Genomic DNA, 18,911 nt, shown 5'->3' with positions numbered 1-18,911 from the left:
CATGTATTAAAGAGACACATTCACACTATCAACACTGCTCTGCTTTTGACACTTCCACTCCACAGCACCACACAACTCGAAGGGTTTGGTCCGCTTCAATCTGCGCAGCATATGTGTGTTGTCAAGTAGCTGAGCGACTTCTTCATTTTCATCCCGTTGGATCCTGTCTCCATGCTTGCGTGCAAAGCGCCCAATCTCTGTGCAACGAACTCCACCTCCAGGTTTCTGTGGATGTCGACGTTCCGGCTGAATCTTGGAGCATCGACGATGTTCCTCAAAACTTTGTTCTGGAATCGTTGAATTACATCAACATTGCTCTTGCTGGCACAGCCCCAGAGTTGGATTCCATACATCCATATGGGTTTCAAGATTTGCTTGTATATGAGGATCTTGCTGTAGGTTGAAAGAGCAGAATTTCGGCCTATCAACCAGTAGATTTTTCTATACCTTATTCCCAGTTCTCCTCTCTTTTTCTTCACATGTGCTTTCCAACGCTACCTTGCATCCAGAGTCATTCCTAGGTATTTGGCCTCGTTAGCAAATGGAACAGGTTTCCCATTGATGGCTAGGGGAATTCGCTCACATTTTCTGTTTGTGAAGTTGACTTGGACTGACTTGGTCTCATTTACATTGATTTTCCACAGTTTAGCCCAACTGGAGATTTCATCAGCAGCATCTTGAAGTTTCCTCATAGATTCCTGACTGTTGTCGCCCAGAGTTAGTACAGCTGTATCATCAGCAAATGTAGCCACTGTATCATTTTCCAACTCAGGTAGATCGCTAGTATACAGTAGATAGAGAACTGGCCCAAGAACACTACCTTGAGGTACCCCTGCTCTAATTTCTTTCAGCTCTGAATAGGCGGCTTCCTGCTTGACTCTGAAATATCTTCCCACTAGATATGACTCCAATATTTCAGTGTATTCAATTGGGAGCATAGTTCTTAATTTTGCTAATAGGCCTCTATGCCACACCTTATCAAATGCTTGGGCAACATCCAGGAATACTGCACTACGAATTTTCTTCTCTTCAAGAGCCATTTCAATCAAATTGGTAATTCTGTGGACTTGCTCTATGGTAGTGTGTTTCTCTCTGAATCCGAATTGATGTTTTGGTATCAACTTCTTAATCTCTATAATTGGCTTTAATCTTTTCAAAAGCAGTTTTTCAAATAATTTTGAAATTCCAGGTAGGAGAGAAATTGTCCTGTAATATGAAACATCATGTGGCGTTTTTCCAGGCTTTAAAATCATTATAACTTCTGCAACTTTCCAGTAATCTGGGACATATCTCAGCCTGAAGAATGTATTTATAAGGAATGTAAGCTTCAAGATAGCCTTCCTGGGAAGCTGTTTCAAAACATCTCCAGTTATGAGATCAAACCCTGGTGCCTTCCTGGTTTTGATGCTACTCTTGATCATATTTTCCACTTCAATTACAGTGACTGGTGTGATCCTCGCTGATTCTTGAACAGTATGTGGCAGATGTTCATCTTCATCATAGCTGTCATCAGTTTTGAAGATGTTTTCCAGATGATTTGCAAACCTAGCTGATTTTTGTTTGCTGTCTCTAGCCCACGTACTATCCACATTTTTAATGGGTGCATTTTGGCTTGAAGTTCTTTTGATGCACTTAATAGCTTTCCATAGGGAGTAGTCAGTACTTTTTTCATTAGTCAGCTCAGTGAGATACTTGGAGAATGTTTCAGTTTTTAGATTTTTTGTTTCTCTTCTGAGCTGCTGGGATAAGTTGTTCAGCAAAGTCTTGTCTCTTGGATCCCTAGAGTTTTACCATTTCCTTCTTGCTCTTCTCTTTTGTAATTGAAGATTTTTTTATTTCAGAATGATAGTTGTATTTCATAATGATAGTTCAGAATGATAGAGTTCTCCTTTTTATTTCAGGTGTACATGCCCAGGCTGCTTGCTGAATGGAGGTTACAAATTTCTCAATTTCCACATCAAGCTGATCTCTACTTCTAAGTGGTACATTGAGATCTATGCTTTCTTCCAGTAAGAGTCTGAATTGTTCCCAATTTGTGTATCTATTGCAGAGAAATGCAGTTGGTTCTCGTTCTATTACACTCTCGCTCAATGTGAGTATAATTGGTGAGTGATCCGATGTCAAGTCACAGCTGTCTTCAATTTCGATGTAGTTTGTGGAGAAATCCTTGATGATGAAAAAGTCTATCAGGTCTGGAATTTTTCCTGTGTCTGTTGGGTTTCCACTTGATACTGCTTCACATTTCAATTGCTGGATTGCACTGAACAGTTCTCGACCCTTTGTAGTGGTTATACTGGAGGAGCCCCAATGGGTATTTTTAGCATTGAAGTCTCCTCCTACGATGAATCTTCTTCCAAGATGTTTGAAGAATTCTACGTAGTCTTGATGTTTCACTAGATGTCTTGGAAGGCTATATATTGCTGCTAATGATACTTTGCATCCTCTGAGTTCCAGTGATATAACAGAAGCTTGAATTTCATCTGTTTGGTATTCTTTTTCTTGAGTGTGCTGTATAGTTTCTCTCACAATTACTGCACTACCTCCCCTTGCTGAATTATTTGGATGTGTGGTATGATATTATGTTCTATAGCCTTTGATTTTGAGATAGGTTTGGTTAGTCATATGTGTTTCTGAAATAAGGCAGATGTCTATTTTTCGTTATTGAGTACTAATTCTAGTTCTTGCTTCTTCTGGAGTATGCCATTGGCATTCCATGCCATGATATTTAGTGTGCGGTTCATTGCTTCCTTTTGCTCCCAGCCGGGTTGGTGCTGCTTTCCAGTTTCTGTAACCTTTTTTCAAAGGAGGATAGTAGGGCTTGTTGCTTTTCCAGCTTTGTTAGTATCAGCTGTAACGTTTGTAGCACTCCATCCTCGTGATTGTTTTTCTTCATCTTCTTATCCAGTCCTTTTTTGTAGTATCAGCATATGATAAGGGTTTATCTAATGCTGACAATCTTGTAGCTGCTATTTCGGTGGAAGAACCAGGGGGTTGAGATGAATGTTCCTTGCACGAATCCACTGGCTTGATTGGTCCTGAATGAGACTTCATATTTTTGCTTCTCATCTTCTGCAGTTCGATAGCATCACTGCACCCACGATAGCTTGCTGGATGATTTTCACCACAGTGAATACATTTCAGCTTTTCTCCAGCTGTCTTTGTGCAATCCTTGGAGCTGTGTTTACCAGCACATTTTACACAACGAAACTCTTTAAAACAATATTTTTGGGTGTGTCCATATGCTTGGCATCTTTTGCATTGAGCAATGAGCTTCGATTTCTTCATTGCCTCTATTTCCACCTTACATCCCATTATGTTGGTGATTTTGTAAATTTTATTTACATCTTCTCCTGCTTCAAACTCAAGCATGAACATATCTAGTGGCTCTTTAGTTCTCCATTTAAGCTTTATAATTGCGTTCAGAATTTTCTATTTTTACGGATTTGAAATAGCAGGGAGCAATGATATTGTTCTGTAGGATTTGAGTTCATGAGGTGGGTTTTTTGGTTTCTGTAACATTATTATCTCTGTCACTTTCCATGTATCAGGGACATGCTTCAATCTAAATGCTGCATTGAATAAATAAGTGAGCAGAGTAATAGCTTTTGTTGGTAGTTTCTTCATAACACACCCATTTATAAGATCAAAATCAGGTGCTTTTCTTGTACTGAGATTGTTAAGGATTTCTCTCGATACTTCATTTTCACTGACGGCTGAATATCAGATTCGTCTGTATTTTCCATGGTCTCAATAATCTCTCCGTTTGCAATTTGATTGGGTTGGAAAGCTCTAGCTAAATATACTGCGAATTCCTTCACTTTTTCACTGTCCTTTCGAGCCCATGATCCATCAGTCTGTTTCAATGGTGGTATCTGTGATGTTGTCATTTTCAATTTTTTTATGTAGTCATTCAGAGTGCATAGTCTGTCTCCTCATCGGCTGTCAAGTTTTGTAGATAGGTGTTGAAAGTTGCTTCTTTCCATTTTTTGATCTCCCTTCTCAATTTTTGAGTCTTGATGAGAATAATCTTATCTGCTGGGTCCCACTGCTGCTATCTCCTTCTTGCTTTTCTTTTCTCTATCACTAGATCTTCTCTTGGATAGTTTACTCCTGCTGTCCGATGAGTACGCTCCCTTGTATCATGCCATGCTACAAAAAATGAAATTGGAATTGAAGAGATCTCATCAATTTCAATTTATTCCCACAAGAATTAATATATTATAAATTTTTACAAAAGAAACAATCAAGGAAATATATTTCCGCACTTGGACTATCTATCAGTGTGTGGAGGAAGAATTTTTATCTTATAAACTTTAAAAACTAAAATTTGCTGAAAATGGATCAAGTTCGTCAAGTCGTAACTTATGAATTTAGCCTAACTAAACGAATCTTAACTTGAAAAGAAAGAGAATAAATCTCATACGTAAAAACTAACACAATTCAAATTTAGTAGTCTACAAAGACTTTGTAAGCGTTGAAAAAATTTAAAAAAATAAAAAATAATTAAATTGATTGACAAAAGAACAATGCACATAGGTAATATATTATCTTGAAGAGTAACCCTCAAGTGTAATACGAGTTTACAAAGGATTCCGGAGCATCCCTCCCAGTGACTATGAGTTGAAAAAACCATTCGACTATCCTTCTTTTGTACACAGGTACACTGCGCCCCTCAGCCTCCTGGATTAGTATATGCGAATTTCGGTAGACAATATGGAATGGGCTATTATTTGCTGAAGTTGAAGTAACCCTAGGAGTATAAAATCCACAATAAATGATCTATGTCTCATTTGGTAATTGTGTGAAGGTCGGTAAATATTTCTGATTTGTTGGATTTGGTGAAGGTGAGGAGAGTTTTTAAATAGATTTGTCTGTCATTGAGGACTCGGAATTTGAAAAAAATGTTGTTCGGTAGGGTATCGCATAGGATATTTTTATTAGAGTTCTCTGAATGAGAGAGTTGGAGTAAGTGATAACGCGGTGGTCTAATAATCATGAGAACCCGAGTTCGAATCTCGACCGGGGCAAGAAGTTTTTGACCACCGCACAATCACATAGATACGGCCACCCCGTCTTTCAGAGGAGACGATAAGCCGTCGGTCCCGACTACTCAAAAAGTAGTCGTCATCTCTCACCATAATCCCTCTCACTCATTATCCACGCACAAGCCTAAGAGCTTATGTGGGCATCACCCTCAGTATTATTATTATTATTATTATAGGAACTGTTGCATTGTAATCTTTGAAACCGGCAACTTTTAATTATACAGAGTTGGTGGAAATTATGGAAACACCTAAATATTTCATCCACAAGAATAATATTGACAGTAGGTTTCATTAGGGTTCCTATTTGAGATGAAAAATATTACTCTGTCGCTTTAACATCTTAGTCCCTCATATGAATACAAATTCATGATAGCCTACATTTCGATACCGAGTTCCAAGAGAAAATGAATGGCAAAAACCCGTATCAGTTTGTTGATGTAAAAGTTGTAAATTATGTTGTATATTAACCAGCTGAAATCATGTGTCAGTGCATGAAGGTCTGCTGTGTGGTAGCTTCCAAATAGCCTCAGCTGACGTTATGAAAAAATGCATGGAAAACTGTTGTAATTGCATGCAATGAATTCTTCAGCTGACTAAATGAAAAATCACAACTAATTTTTATCTTATGCACTTTCAATGTCATTTTTATATTCTGAAAAAAGACGAAGGAGTGAGTCAATTGATGTCTAACGAACTTGACCTGTAAAAAAGGTTCGAAGAAAACGTGTTCAAAATTTGAAGCTGATTGATCAATTCTTTCTTGAGTTATTGTAAAACACACAAACAGACAGACAGCGACTTTGGCCTTCAGTAAGTCAAAAGTGACTCGCTAACGCTCGTTCAATAAAAAACGTATAAACATATTTTGTATTTATGGTTGTTGAACAGTTAGGCCTCATTACTACCTTATTTTTATGGAAACCATAATCTGAGATAATCTTGTTTCACAAGACAAACCATCAAATTCTTTCAAGAACAACTGAGCATTGGGAAAATTCAGTCATGCATGAAAAAATACTATATATGAACAATTGATAATGAAAACGTAAACGAATGAATCTAGATGGGTTAAATCAATTCAATTTCAATTTTCCACCATTGTCAATTCTATTGGTTTTGTCTCAAGAAAATCAGCTGAATTCACCTCACTGTCAGTTATTATTGCTAATATTTCTATTAGTATTACCGATATTAGTAGTAAACGAATATCATAATAGGTCTCTTGGTTATTGGAAAATCCGTGAACTTGGGCATTGATTTCACCTCACAAAATTTATCAATCATTGTTTGTCGTATTTGCATTAATCCATGATTATGATGATCATGAACAAGGAACAAAGTGTTTCGTTTGAAGACATTTGTTATCTAAACTGTGGAATTAATTTCATTAGGTACAGGAAACTCCATCGAAACCTTGCACCGACTACTGTGATGAGACATCTTTCTGTTACGAAGTAAGTTTTTAATCTTGCATCTTCATTTATTCAAGTTCGTCAAACTATAAATTATGCTGTAGAATTACAATGCATAAGTTACAGCAGTTATACCGTATTCGTCGATTTTTATTCTGGTTCTTGGCAATTTTAATTAAATGATTAATTAGAGATATAACTTGATGAATGGGATAATCCAATCAATGTTTCAATCAGTAATATAACACTTGGCTAATTGTATAATCCATAAATGTAGACTGGAAATTCATGTGTAAATGTGAATTAAATATTAATGTGTTCATTTGGTGACAGCATCAAATTTTATTTACATTATACTATGTTGTCATTATCATCAATCAATTACTGGTTCAAATCGTGTTATGTTTGTATAATTGATCAAGAAGAGTTTAATGGGCCCTCGATTAAATTTTTCTGCGAAGTTTGATCAATGTCTGAATTTCAATTGCTGCTATCAATTTCATTTTCAATAAATTGTCAAAAATGTAGTGCCACCGAATTGACCAACGTGTTAACATTGAGAACCTTCTATTTGAAAATGGTAAAGATTTTGCAGAGTTATTCACTCGGAAGCACAACGTCACAAAGGTGATGATCTACTTACCATGAAACATGAGTTCAAGGCCAAGTTCGCTAAGATGTGATCACCTGTTCAAAAAATGTTCTATTACACGATCTTATTGAATCTTCTTATTCTCATATTGAATATTTTCCTGAAGATAAATGTAATCTTTTGTAACACATAGTGCCCTTATTTATGGATAGTAAATTATTATCATGTCCTAACTTATTGTTCTTTGACAGTTATTAATATTAATAAATATGTCAATTTATGTTTTAAGGAAATACCTTATGAAATTGGAATCATAAAAAAATTCGCATTTACATCCACTACACAGAATATGACTGTCATTTGTAGAATTTTGGGTGCTCCAAATATGACCGCCTTCTCAAAAGGTGCTCCTGAGAAAATTTTGGGCTTATGCAATCGAGAATCTCGTAAGTTGGAATTTTGTTAATCTTGGAACTTATTTGTTCTAATGTTCACTTCTATTTACTTCTGTTTTACTTCATTTCTTCTGGGAGGGCTATTTTTTACAACCTCCGATTACATATCAAAAGACGCGGACGCGGACGCGGTATGGGGGCGATTTTCATAGAGCTGAACGGCTTGTTATCCCCACCAAACGCCCTGTGATCGGTGCGGCCTGATCGTCAATAATTATTGTGTTATAGACCCAGAAGCATGACCGCTTCACTTGAGTCTCCCGTAAATTGCTAGTTGCGTAATTCTTTTTCGCAAGCAAAAATCAATAGTTCAGCATAAGTCTTACAAAGAATGATCCAATTTCCCCTTGGAAACGTTATGGGTGATGATTTTGTGCGTGAATGGTGTAGAAATTAAAGATGTCGTTGAAATGACTTCCGGAATCGTTGTGATCCATGACAATTCGGCCTCACAGTGCTGGTGCAAACAAATAGCTTCTCCAGCAAATCAAATGGGATAGTTTCGATCACCCACCATACAAACCTAACTTGGTCTCTTGTAACTTATACCTTTTTGTAAATGTATTTCTAAAATTAGAAATTTGAAAAAGTTGTAATCCTACACAACTCGGCAACGCTTTTATTTTTTTCGGATAGACGGTCAAGTCTCAACCTATTTTATATAGACTATAACGAGGAGCTCCAAAACAAGGTCCAAAACATAGCCCACTTTTGGTAAGCTAGTCCACTGGTATGACAAATTCCATAACCTTCACAGAAATTATGTTGAAGAATAATCATAAGTTTAAGTAAATTTTAATGGAAAAATATTGATGTATATACATTCGTCTTTTATTTATGGCCATTCGGAGGTTGATAAAAATTTTCCTCTTACTACCAAATAAGAAGTTTTTGAGTTGATAAAGGAGATATACTGTTAACCTAATAGATGCCTTCCTATTCGATGAGTTGCTGTATACCCTCCATTCTTCAAAAGCCTATATAAAATGTCTGTGTGTTGTAATTATTCAGATGTGTTGAAATATGTCATTTACCTAAACATTAAAGTGATTTCAGCATTCTTAGTGATCTTCAAATATCATTTCTTCACAAGACGGTTAAGTTTTTGCAACACATTTTATTACATAACTGTAGTTTACATTTCCATATGAATGTGAAGCTTCTAATTCTGAAGAGAATTAAACTTCGTTCTTTGAAATCTAATTACAATGGAAATAAACCTACATTTTCATAATACGTTTTACATATTCGTCTGTTGCATGATCATCATATCAAGGACTTTGCTTCAAAGTGTTGCTTTCTATGTTATTCTGGTATTACACATTAAATTTTCATTTCTTCCGTACATTTCCAATTCAATATTAATCCTAGAAAGGAATCGTTTTAGAATATGCGCTTATGGGTAACCAAGAGTACATTTTAGTCCCATTCCAGTTTTTTCCAAAAACCCAAAAGGTTGTCACAAAATAATGAAATAATTTAATTCGAAAATAAGAAAAACAAACTTCATTATGCTTTACTTTAATAAACTAAAAGAGCAATAGAATAGTTAATAAAAATTAGTAGAACATGCAATTTCGACATTTGACAGTAGAATTATTATTTTTGTGTCTGTGTAAACGTGGAAAATAAAATAACATCAACCACAGATTGAAGAGTCAGTTTCACTTCACAAAGTATAATACAGAATGATTTTATAAAATGAATGTCCCAATTTCACACAATTGCATTTATTCAAAAACATTATACACACAAACACCACGTTTACATCAAATTACCTACAAAAGCATCAAGTTTTTAATGGTGTTTCATAAGTGTCCTATGAGCCCTCCTTTTGAGGCACGGACGACATCTACAAATAAGTAGGGTCCATATACACCATGACTTGTGAAAATGCACAATAAACGTTCACTAAAGGCGAATCTCGTTCATAGCAATTAGGCAACGTTTCATGCAAGTAGTAAGTCAACCGACAAAATGTCCGTATTTGGGGAACTGGAAACCCTCATCAAATAGTGGAGTATGAACGAGATTCATCCAAGTCAATGTTCTTTATGCATTCTCACTAACCATCGTGTGTAGACCCTACTTTTTTGAAGATGTCGTCCGAGCCTCAAAAGGAGGGCAAGAAGAACACTTATAATACACCATCATAAACTTTATGCTCCCGTGAGTAATCTTATGTGAAGTTGTTCTGTGCACATAGTTTTTATTCAATAAATATAAATGTTTGTAATTGGGACATTCATTTCTAATAACTCTGTATAACAATATAAATATTTGTATAACATATTTCACAAAGCTTTATAATTGTGAGAAGCCCACAGAGTTACTCCTAGTCGAAACTAGACAGGGATTATTGCCCACACCAGAGCAGGCAGAGCCACCATTCTATCGATGAAGTAATGCAAGCAGTAAAGGAGATGAAGAGTTAAGGCATGTGGAGAGGACCAGGGTTTTGCAAAATTATGGAAGAATTGCAGTCAAAATACATTAACTGAGTTGCATAAACATTTTGTGAACATATGGAATGAAGAAATGATACCAGAGCACTGGACAACTGGTATCATTCATCCACTCTTCAAAAAAGGAGAAAGGACAGATCCTAATAATTACAGGGGAATCACTCTGTTGGACTGTACGTATAAAATTCTTTCCAGAATGATCTTGAATAGATCAAAAGGTGTATTGGAACCTAAACTAGGGGAATATCAGGGAGGATTCAGGCCTTACAGAAGTTGTGCGGACCAGATTCTAGCTTTGAAGTTGATAATTGAGAACTTTAAAATCAATAATAAACAGCTGTTTATAACATTTATCGATTTCAAGAAAGCTTATGATTGCATTCACAGACCAACTTTGTTGAAGATTCTTGAGTATTATGGTCCACATCCAAAGTTGATAAAGATGATAGGATTGACTTTGACAAATACACAGTCAAAAGTTAAATTCAGAGGAGAGCTTTCTGAACCTTTCCCAATAAAGACTGGACTGAGACAAGGAGATGGGCTTTCCCCAATTCTATTCAATATTGCACTGGACTATTTAATAAAAATTTGGCAAGTAGAAAACCCAGTGAGTACTAAGATAGGGGTAGGTCGAGACGCAATAAAGTGCAATATACTAGGATTTGCAGATGATCTGGCCCTATTGTCGGTGAAGATGAGAGAAGTTTGATCACAGATTGAGAGTCTTGAACGAATTTCACAGAAGATTGGTTTGAACATATCATATGAGAAAACTGAAATTATGGCAATATATCCTCTCTGTGTGAACAAGATCAAAATCAATAATAAAGAGTTAAAAGTGGTTGATCATTTCAAGTACTTGGGAGAAATTATTCACTGCAGATTGAAAGAGAACCGAACATGGCAGAACCGAATAATGAAAATGAAAAGAGCCCAACATCTGACTTGGAATATTTACAATAAAAAATGTCTCTCTATAAAATCATAAATTCGCGACTATAATAGTGTAGTCCGTCCAGAAACGCTTTATGCGTGTGAAACTCTCTTTCAAATCAGAAATGAGAACGAGACAGATCAGGTGAGTAAAACAGAGAGACGGTCCATAAGAACCATCATAAATAAAAGTTATCAAAAGAATGGAGTCTGGAGAATTGCAACCAATGAGACAGTCTATAAGGAAGTAGAGCCCATCCTCAGTATAATGAAAAAAAATAATTTCTCATTTTTTCCATGTTCTGCCTGAGAATCGAGTTCTAAAACAGCTTGTAATGCATCTCTTTTAATTTAAAAAAGAGAAAATGTGGCAAGTATTTTGATGAATAAAACAGGATCTTCAATAGGCTTGGAAATTCAGGATGCCATTGATAAGTGAAAATGAACCATTTACTTGAAACGCACCTATTCAATTTGCCAAAAATGCACAGGGAGATTGTAATCACCGATGCAGAAAACGACAACGATCCGAGAGAATGAAGAAATATTGGGCTGATCGAAAAGCCAGACAGCTTCAGAACCAAGGACGATTTTAGTTGATTGACTCAAGTGGTCCTATGTGGCCAAAAAAGACGAAATTTTTTTTGTATAACAAGGAATGGTCATACAAAAGAAAGGTCAAACAAAGGTTATACTTGTTCAAAAAAGAAATTTGAGAATTTAAATTTACAAAAAAACAGTAAATTGCTTACACTAATTTATGGAAACAAATGGTGGAATTACGCTAGTGGACATTACAATCTTCTCTTCAAAGGCTTCTTCCATATACATATCTCAAAGATATGGTTTAGAATCTGGATTTACCAAGATATTGTTACATGATTATTACAGAAATATTGTTACAAACATCTTTTTTCTCATACAATAGCAGCTCATCTAAGAGATCCAAAATCTCATTCTCCTCAATATGTGTCTAGCACTACCACTTTTTTACTGTGGTTGTGAATTTGAAAATATTGAAATTTCACAAAAGATTAGAGATTATATTATTTCCCTATAGTGTGATACTTCGGCTACCCAAAATAGCTATTTATGTATTAAGAGCATAATGCGCGACTTTATCGCTCGCGCAAAACAGTTATCACGCGACGCGAAGCGGAGCGTGATAATTTTGCAAGAGCGATAAAGAAGCATTACGCGCGAATTACATACAAAAAATTTTCTACAACTTGGTGGAGTTAAAAATAATTCGTCTTCACTGATATCCATTATCCATCATGGCTGCAGAACCAGTACAGCGTACAATTACCGACTTTTTAGGTTAAGATCTGACCTACTTATGGCGAGCTGCTTATCAGCTGATTAGCGAGCGTAAGGAAACTCTTCTGCGCATGCGCAAATGATTAGCGAGCGTAAAGAAAATCTACTGGACATGCGCAGCTGGTTAGCGAGCGAAAAAGTAGATTCTCCTCAGAAATAAGCTGTTTTACGAGGAGAATTGAGTATGTAAATTCTTTTTTTACGCGCAGTTGTAGAAAAATAATATTATATAATCCGAGACTGGAAAAGTGGAAAATTATTATAATCGTATGGCCTGTAAATTCTGTAAATAAACCAATCTGCTTCTTTCTAAAATAAATCTCAAATATTTTCTTATGTGATGAGTGACTTCATTATAACAGTATCAGAATATAATAGAACATTTATTTCATCAAGATCATGTGCCAATGCCTTGAAATCTGAAGTGAAGTATAAAAAAATTCGATGAAAATATATTGCAAATACCATCTATCCTGAAATATGTGGCTTACTTTGATGGAATCCATATAAAAAACAGATAATTTTACATAAAAACCAACTTTTAACAGTTTGATATTAGTAGGTCCTAATAAAAAGCGTTTAATGGTAACACGGAGTAAGTATTACTCCCAATAATTTATGTTTAAGTTTAACCAGGAGTAAAAATTTACTCACTAGTTTTCAGTTTTATTACTGAGATTGTTTTTGGAGTTCAATTAACAATAACAATAATTTTATTTATGGAGACAACAGGCAGAAACCCATTTTGTCTCCCTAAATTAAATTTCTCTATTGATGCTATCTCAGGAAAAAAGTTGGAGTAAATGTTAGCCTTTATTGCTTGCAAAATTCTAGGGTTGAGAGTAATGAATTTGTAATTTTTTGTTATAGTGATGTATATATTTTTTCAGTTTGGGAAAATCCTTGATTCTGTAATATTACATGAAAGAAATCAATTCAAATAAGATTAAGAATAGCCTATCTTATCCTGGTACAGGTGGTAAAATTATAATGCATAGCAGTTGGTGCTAAAACTCCATGAACGGAAGTACTATTGCAATTCATATTATAACTTTTATATCTTTTACAGTACCAGAAAATATTATGGAAATCCTGGAGCATTATACGTCAAGCGGTTTTCGAGTAATCGCTCTCGCTTATAAAGAACTACCAAGGAAATTCAATTGGAAAAAAGCACAGCGAACTAGTAGAGAAGAGGTATTTACTACATGTTGTATATATTTATCAACTTTCGATCCACTTGAGATTTCGAGAAAATCCAAGTATTCGTTATGAGCTATTAAAGTATCAAATTACTTAGTAATTATAATTTAGAGTTATTGGAGTACCGCAACCAAATTTTTGTTGAGGTTGATGTCCACATGATATGTTACTCTTGACGAGTGGTGATGATGATGAATCTATATATCTTTCGATCTGTTTTCATTTGCATTAGAAGTTGAGTCAGATTCATAATATTTATCTGTATTGTCTCTTTTCTGTATAGGGCTACTTGTAATATAAATAGAAATGAAAATAAAAATCTCAGTACACTTTTTTAATTATTTTATCAAAACATTGTGATGTTTTATTTATATTTATATTTATCTTTAGTGTTTAGTCATAACTGATTTCAGCTTTATTTGTATATTTTACCTGTAAGATGTCTAATTAAAGGCTACTGCAACTCACTGTCAATAAAACAAGTTTTATTATGTCGACAGTGCCAAAAATTACTTTATGTAACGTTCGATTGCTTATATAAATGCGTAGGATAATTATTAGAATTTATCATTTGTGTAATCATATTTGAATTCTAATTGTTTTTTGGTGTTTTTTGAAGTTTCTTTCATCCAGTCAAGAAGAAAATGTAGATTAAAACTATCAATTAATGATAGTTGCTTCCATTGTAAAATTGTGAATAAATAAATAATAGAAAATTGAAATATTAGTAGAAACAGAAGAGAAAGGAATGCTGACTGGTATGTGCAGCAGCTATTGATGAAAGTAATAAGCTACTCAAGTTGGCTGTAATACAAAGAATAAAGAGGTTTTTCATGGAGAGCAGGTGAAAAGCAAAAAAAAATTGCGGTAATTAGAAAGATAAATGAGAAACTATCTACATGTCATAGAAGTACCGTAGCGTGGCATTTTAACGTCTTCGTGAATTGTCTGTGTATTTCATAATAATTGACTGAAAGATAAGTTGTGAGTTCAGTTATGAAAAAAATATACAGTACAGCAAAGAAAATGAACATTGAGGTATTGTATAAATAAGAATGGTGTATTCCTGGCTTACCTTGCAGCAAAGCAATATTGCTAGTACCAGATTCCCATACGAAAGAATAATTATAAAGGAACCTGACTCCAACATAGTCAATCGATGATGTTCTGATACCCAGGAGAATAACTGACCCAGCACTGATAAGCACCCAATCACACCATAATATCAATCAGTGCCATGAAGAGGCACAGCCGTTTGGAACAGGCAGTAATGTAATGCCTAACCCCTGAAATTAGGAAGAAAAATATATTGGAGAAGATTTTCATGATTGAAATGTAGAGGTGCGTACAGACTTTTCGCTCTGCTCCGCAACCGAACGTCACTCCAGCAGAGCGATTGATGATCGACCGGCGAGCAACAGTGGTTCGACCGGGGAACGCGAGAAGATCTAACATCTTCCGTAACGTTCATGATGGGTGCGTGGGCGGCGCGACTGTGGTTCGATGGTGGTACGAGGGCGGTACGAGGGTGGTACGAGGGAGGAGCGTGCTTGGTGCGGGTTGGAAGCGCGAATATGTGTACGCAGCTTTAGATGAGAGAGGAAACAGTACTCCTATACAATTTATTGATTTATGATGGATGTAAGTATTTTATCTGTACTTGTAACTTTTCATCTTTTTAAACATCATTGTATTTATTGTATGACAATTGCCAATGTGGCTGATTGTGTCAACCATGTTAATGAAATAAATAATAAAGTGGAATGTGGAGGCCTTGAAGCAGGAACAGATAGAGAACTACCAGAGAGCATATATGTTCAAAAAGCGTCATTTTAGTGGAGTTTTATTTGTACAGTAAAGTATTTAACTGGTTAAAATTGAGTTGAATATATGTAATAAATTTAATATATTTGATAAACGTTTGCTTCCTGGATTTCCCGTTTTGTTCTGATAGCTTCAATTATCCAAATTAGGTCCGGTCCCAAATGATTCGGATAGTTGGAGTTCTACTGTACTAGGTATTATACATGTGTTTTACTTTGGCTATGCTATTATCTATTACGTTCAACTTGTTTGGATCAATAAAACCATTTATATGATATTTATAGATCGAGACCGACATGAATCTGTTGGGAATTATGTTGATGCAAAACTTTTTGAAAGAAAACTCTGGACCAGTAATTAAAGAGCTCAATGAAGCTGGTATGAAGTGCATCATGGCAACAGGTAAGTTTACATTTGTCTGTTGCCGTTCAACTGTTTTGTCAGTGGATTCAACTGTTTTGTCAGTGGATTTATGGTAATCTTGATTATTTATTCAACTTTTCGTTTTGTTTAGCATCGAAGTTGAACAATACTCTTCTATGGGATAAGCATTTGCCCATTCTGATCTCGGCAATCAATAATATAAATAACATATAATGTTCATGGTCATTACCTGCCATTTTTACCAGACAATTAAAATTTTTAATTTTATATGACTCCTCTTCAAGAACAAGAAGAGTCAATTTGTGAACAAAGCATGAATGAGCTAGATGAGCCAACTTAGAAAATGTCCATGCGCGTAAAGAAAAATAGGTCGATTTAAGGAAGTTAATAACGGGAACAGTAAAGAATATTTTTTCCTCCACCTACTATCTAAAGTTCTGTATACTTTATATAACTCCCTGGAACATTATATTTAAGAAGCCGTTTTTCACCCTCGGTAATAAACAAATGAAGAACAACTCCCAAGGTAGCAAAAATAACTGCATTTAAATAACATGGGAAGCAACTCTATTTTAAAAACTTACCTTGGAAATAGGTTGTAAGGTCGAAGCTCAGATGAGGAAGAATATAGAGTTGTAATTAAGCCAACTAAATTCAAGAACTGAACCAGAAATTTGAATCAACTTATGAAAGATATGTTTGTATGCTATTACATACTTAGCATGTCATGCTAACAATACTAAAAATATAGAAAAAATTGTAAAACCTAATCTCAGATTGAGAAAGAGCATGAGAAGTGCAACTTCTTATAATTCTCTCTCTACAATAAACTTCCTCTACCAGTTGAAAAGCATGCCTCTAAAAAAAATCAAAGTTGCCATTAAGCAGCCGTTGAAGGAAAAATATAGTTATACCATTGAATAATTTTTTGACTGAAAAAAGTATCAACTTAATTTGGTTAACTATTGACTTTATAACTTGGACTAAGGGCCGTTTGCACAGTGTAAGTTTAAGCTAAAGCTTAAACCAAATCTGGATTTTTTTTGTTTAAACTAAAATTCCGTTTGCACAGTATCAGTTTAAACTCTGTATTGAGTTTAAACTCTGGGAAAGTTTAACCTCTAAAGCAGGAGGTTTAAACCAAATAATTTGGATTAACTTGACATCTGTAACGATTTGATGGGGAAACAGCTGATAGTAAATTATTTTTCGACTGTTTTTTTTAATGCTTCTGTAGACGATAATTATTATTAATTTAGGTTATAGTGAATCATTATTTGAATGTAATAATAATTCTAATGAAGGAATTGATAGAAGTTTTTAATGCGATTGATAAAGATGACTGCAAAGAAATTTTGAAACTGAGAAAAATTGGGCAAAAACAAATAATTTTAATTTCTGAGATAGAGAATTTTTTAACGGTTTTGCTTGAGTACAGCAACTGCCAATTCAGTATTTAGATTGAATAAACCACTTGATAGAAATTAAGACAATTTTTAACAGTGATCTTCGATTAGAAAAGATGTTTTTAATAACACATAACTGAGACATATTGCTTTCGAGAGATTTCTAATAAATGAGGAAGATCGTAGTAGATTCAAGCGTAACAAAATAACTTTTTTATCTTTCATTCTAAAATATATTTTTTGGTGCCAACTAAACATAAGTTTTTAAAGAATTTCTTGATCGCTTTTCACTTTTATAACCGTACAGCTTACAGCTCTGTGGATTTTGAAAAAGAACAAGAAAATACTAAAATAGTAGCTACATAACCTCAATTTACTGATGGTTTGTAAAAAAATTACAAATTTCCTGTAAAAATCAGCCTTCCTGATATTATAAACGATGACATTCTATTACCAACTTAACGCTAAACTAGTTTAACTTAAACTGGATTAGTAAATGCACTGAGAAAACCGATTCAAGTTTAAACTTTCAGATTAACTTAAACTCGATTAACTTAATCGAGTTTAGCAATCTATACTGTGCAAACTGCCCTAAGTGGTTTTTATTGTTATAATAGTAATGTCATTACTATGTTATATCCTTTTGTGTAGTAGTAGTTTCTATTAGATATAGCCTATATTATAAATTGTTTTACATATTGACATATATATATATATATATATATATATACAATTATAATTGTATATCGACTGATTTGACGTGTATAATTTTCTATTCAAATATTTTGATGTATATTGCACTTGACTTTGATAATTTATGTTTTATGTAATAATTATGTTCTTATGCTTGTATGGTTCACATATTTCATTTTATATTAATGTATAAATATTGTAGCAATATGACAAAGCCTATAGTAATTTAATTTACTTAATGGCCAATAAAATCTCGTTCTATTTCAGAATGAAAAAGGCAAACAATTGTGAGATTTTCTCCAAATGACTTTGATACAATTTTAATAATTATTTTACTATTGTGTAGCTAATAAAGTAAATCAAATCTGCCCGAATGAATCGCGAAGATAATTAGTTTTTAATTCTCTTTTGACTATAGGTGACAACATATTGACAGCTGTTAGTGTTAGTCAAGAATGTGGCATCCTTCCAAAGCATTGTACTGTTGCTACACTTCAATTCGATGATAAAAAGGAGATTGTTCTTGAGTCTCTGAAATCTACACAATCAAAACGTCGACAATTTGATTTGGTAATAATCTATCGTCAAACATTTTTTATGTCTTCTGCATTGTTCCAAACAGGATAGATATCATCCATTTTTTTCAAATATGGTGTTCAGAAACTCATCCCTGGTGTATCCTACATATGAAAGGAATTATACTTCCCGTAGATATGTAGTGCACTTTGATCGCTGGCTAGAATATTATGTCACATGGACATACATGGACTGTTACATGGACATATCATGGAAATACCCAGAAATTTTCAAAATTATTAATTAAGCTAAATCTAAAATATCCAATGACTATTATTCGAATGAATTCAACTGACTAGTTATTGATGATGATGACTAGTCTAGTAATGTGTCATCAAACTAGTTCAATATTGTATTATATTATAATAAAAAGAATTGTTGAAAAAACTAAGTACCCTATTTTCTTTTTTCCGTGACACTAATGTGAAAAATGGATATTAGTATATTCAATCAGAGCACTATTGACTAGTGAGCCCCTAGCTGGAGAACTCGCTCAAAATGTCAGTTGTTCTATTAAAAGCAGTGAAAATTCGAGAAAAATTTTATTCAGTTATTGATTGGATGCATTTGATAATCCAGCTGACAGCTCATTTTCGATTT

The 18,911-nt window shown here is 34.3% G+C and overlaps 1 protein-coding gene across 1 annotated transcript in view; it reads left to right on the top strand.

Annotated features, from left to right (window-relative positions):
- LOC111045301 (polyamine-transporting ATPase 13A2) overlaps positions 1–18,911 on the top strand; it is a 144,538-nt gene that overhangs the window by 60,547 nt on the left and 65,080 nt on the right. Inside the window, exons 13-17 of the mRNA XM_039442055.1 lie at positions 6,437–6,499; positions 7,339–7,495; positions 13,295–13,422; positions 15,537–15,654; positions 18,154–18,305. Coding sequence (XP_039297989.1) covers positions 6,437–6,499; positions 7,339–7,495; positions 13,295–13,422; positions 15,537–15,654; positions 18,154–18,305 — 618 coding nt within the window. The remainder of the gene's footprint in view (positions 1–6,436; positions 6,500–7,338; positions 7,496–13,294; positions 13,423–15,536; positions 15,655–18,153; positions 18,306–18,911) is intronic.

The sequence above is a fragment of the Nilaparvata lugens genome, chromosome X (genome assembly GCF_014356525.2).
Source record: "Nilaparvata lugens isolate BPH chromosome X, ASM1435652v1, whole genome shotgun sequence".
In the NCBI taxonomy this organism is placed as follows: Eukaryota; Metazoa; Arthropoda; class Insecta; order Hemiptera; family Delphacidae; genus Nilaparvata; species Nilaparvata lugens.
Note: the sequence above shows the minus strand (reverse complement) of the source record. Positions and strands in the feature narration are given on the sequence as shown.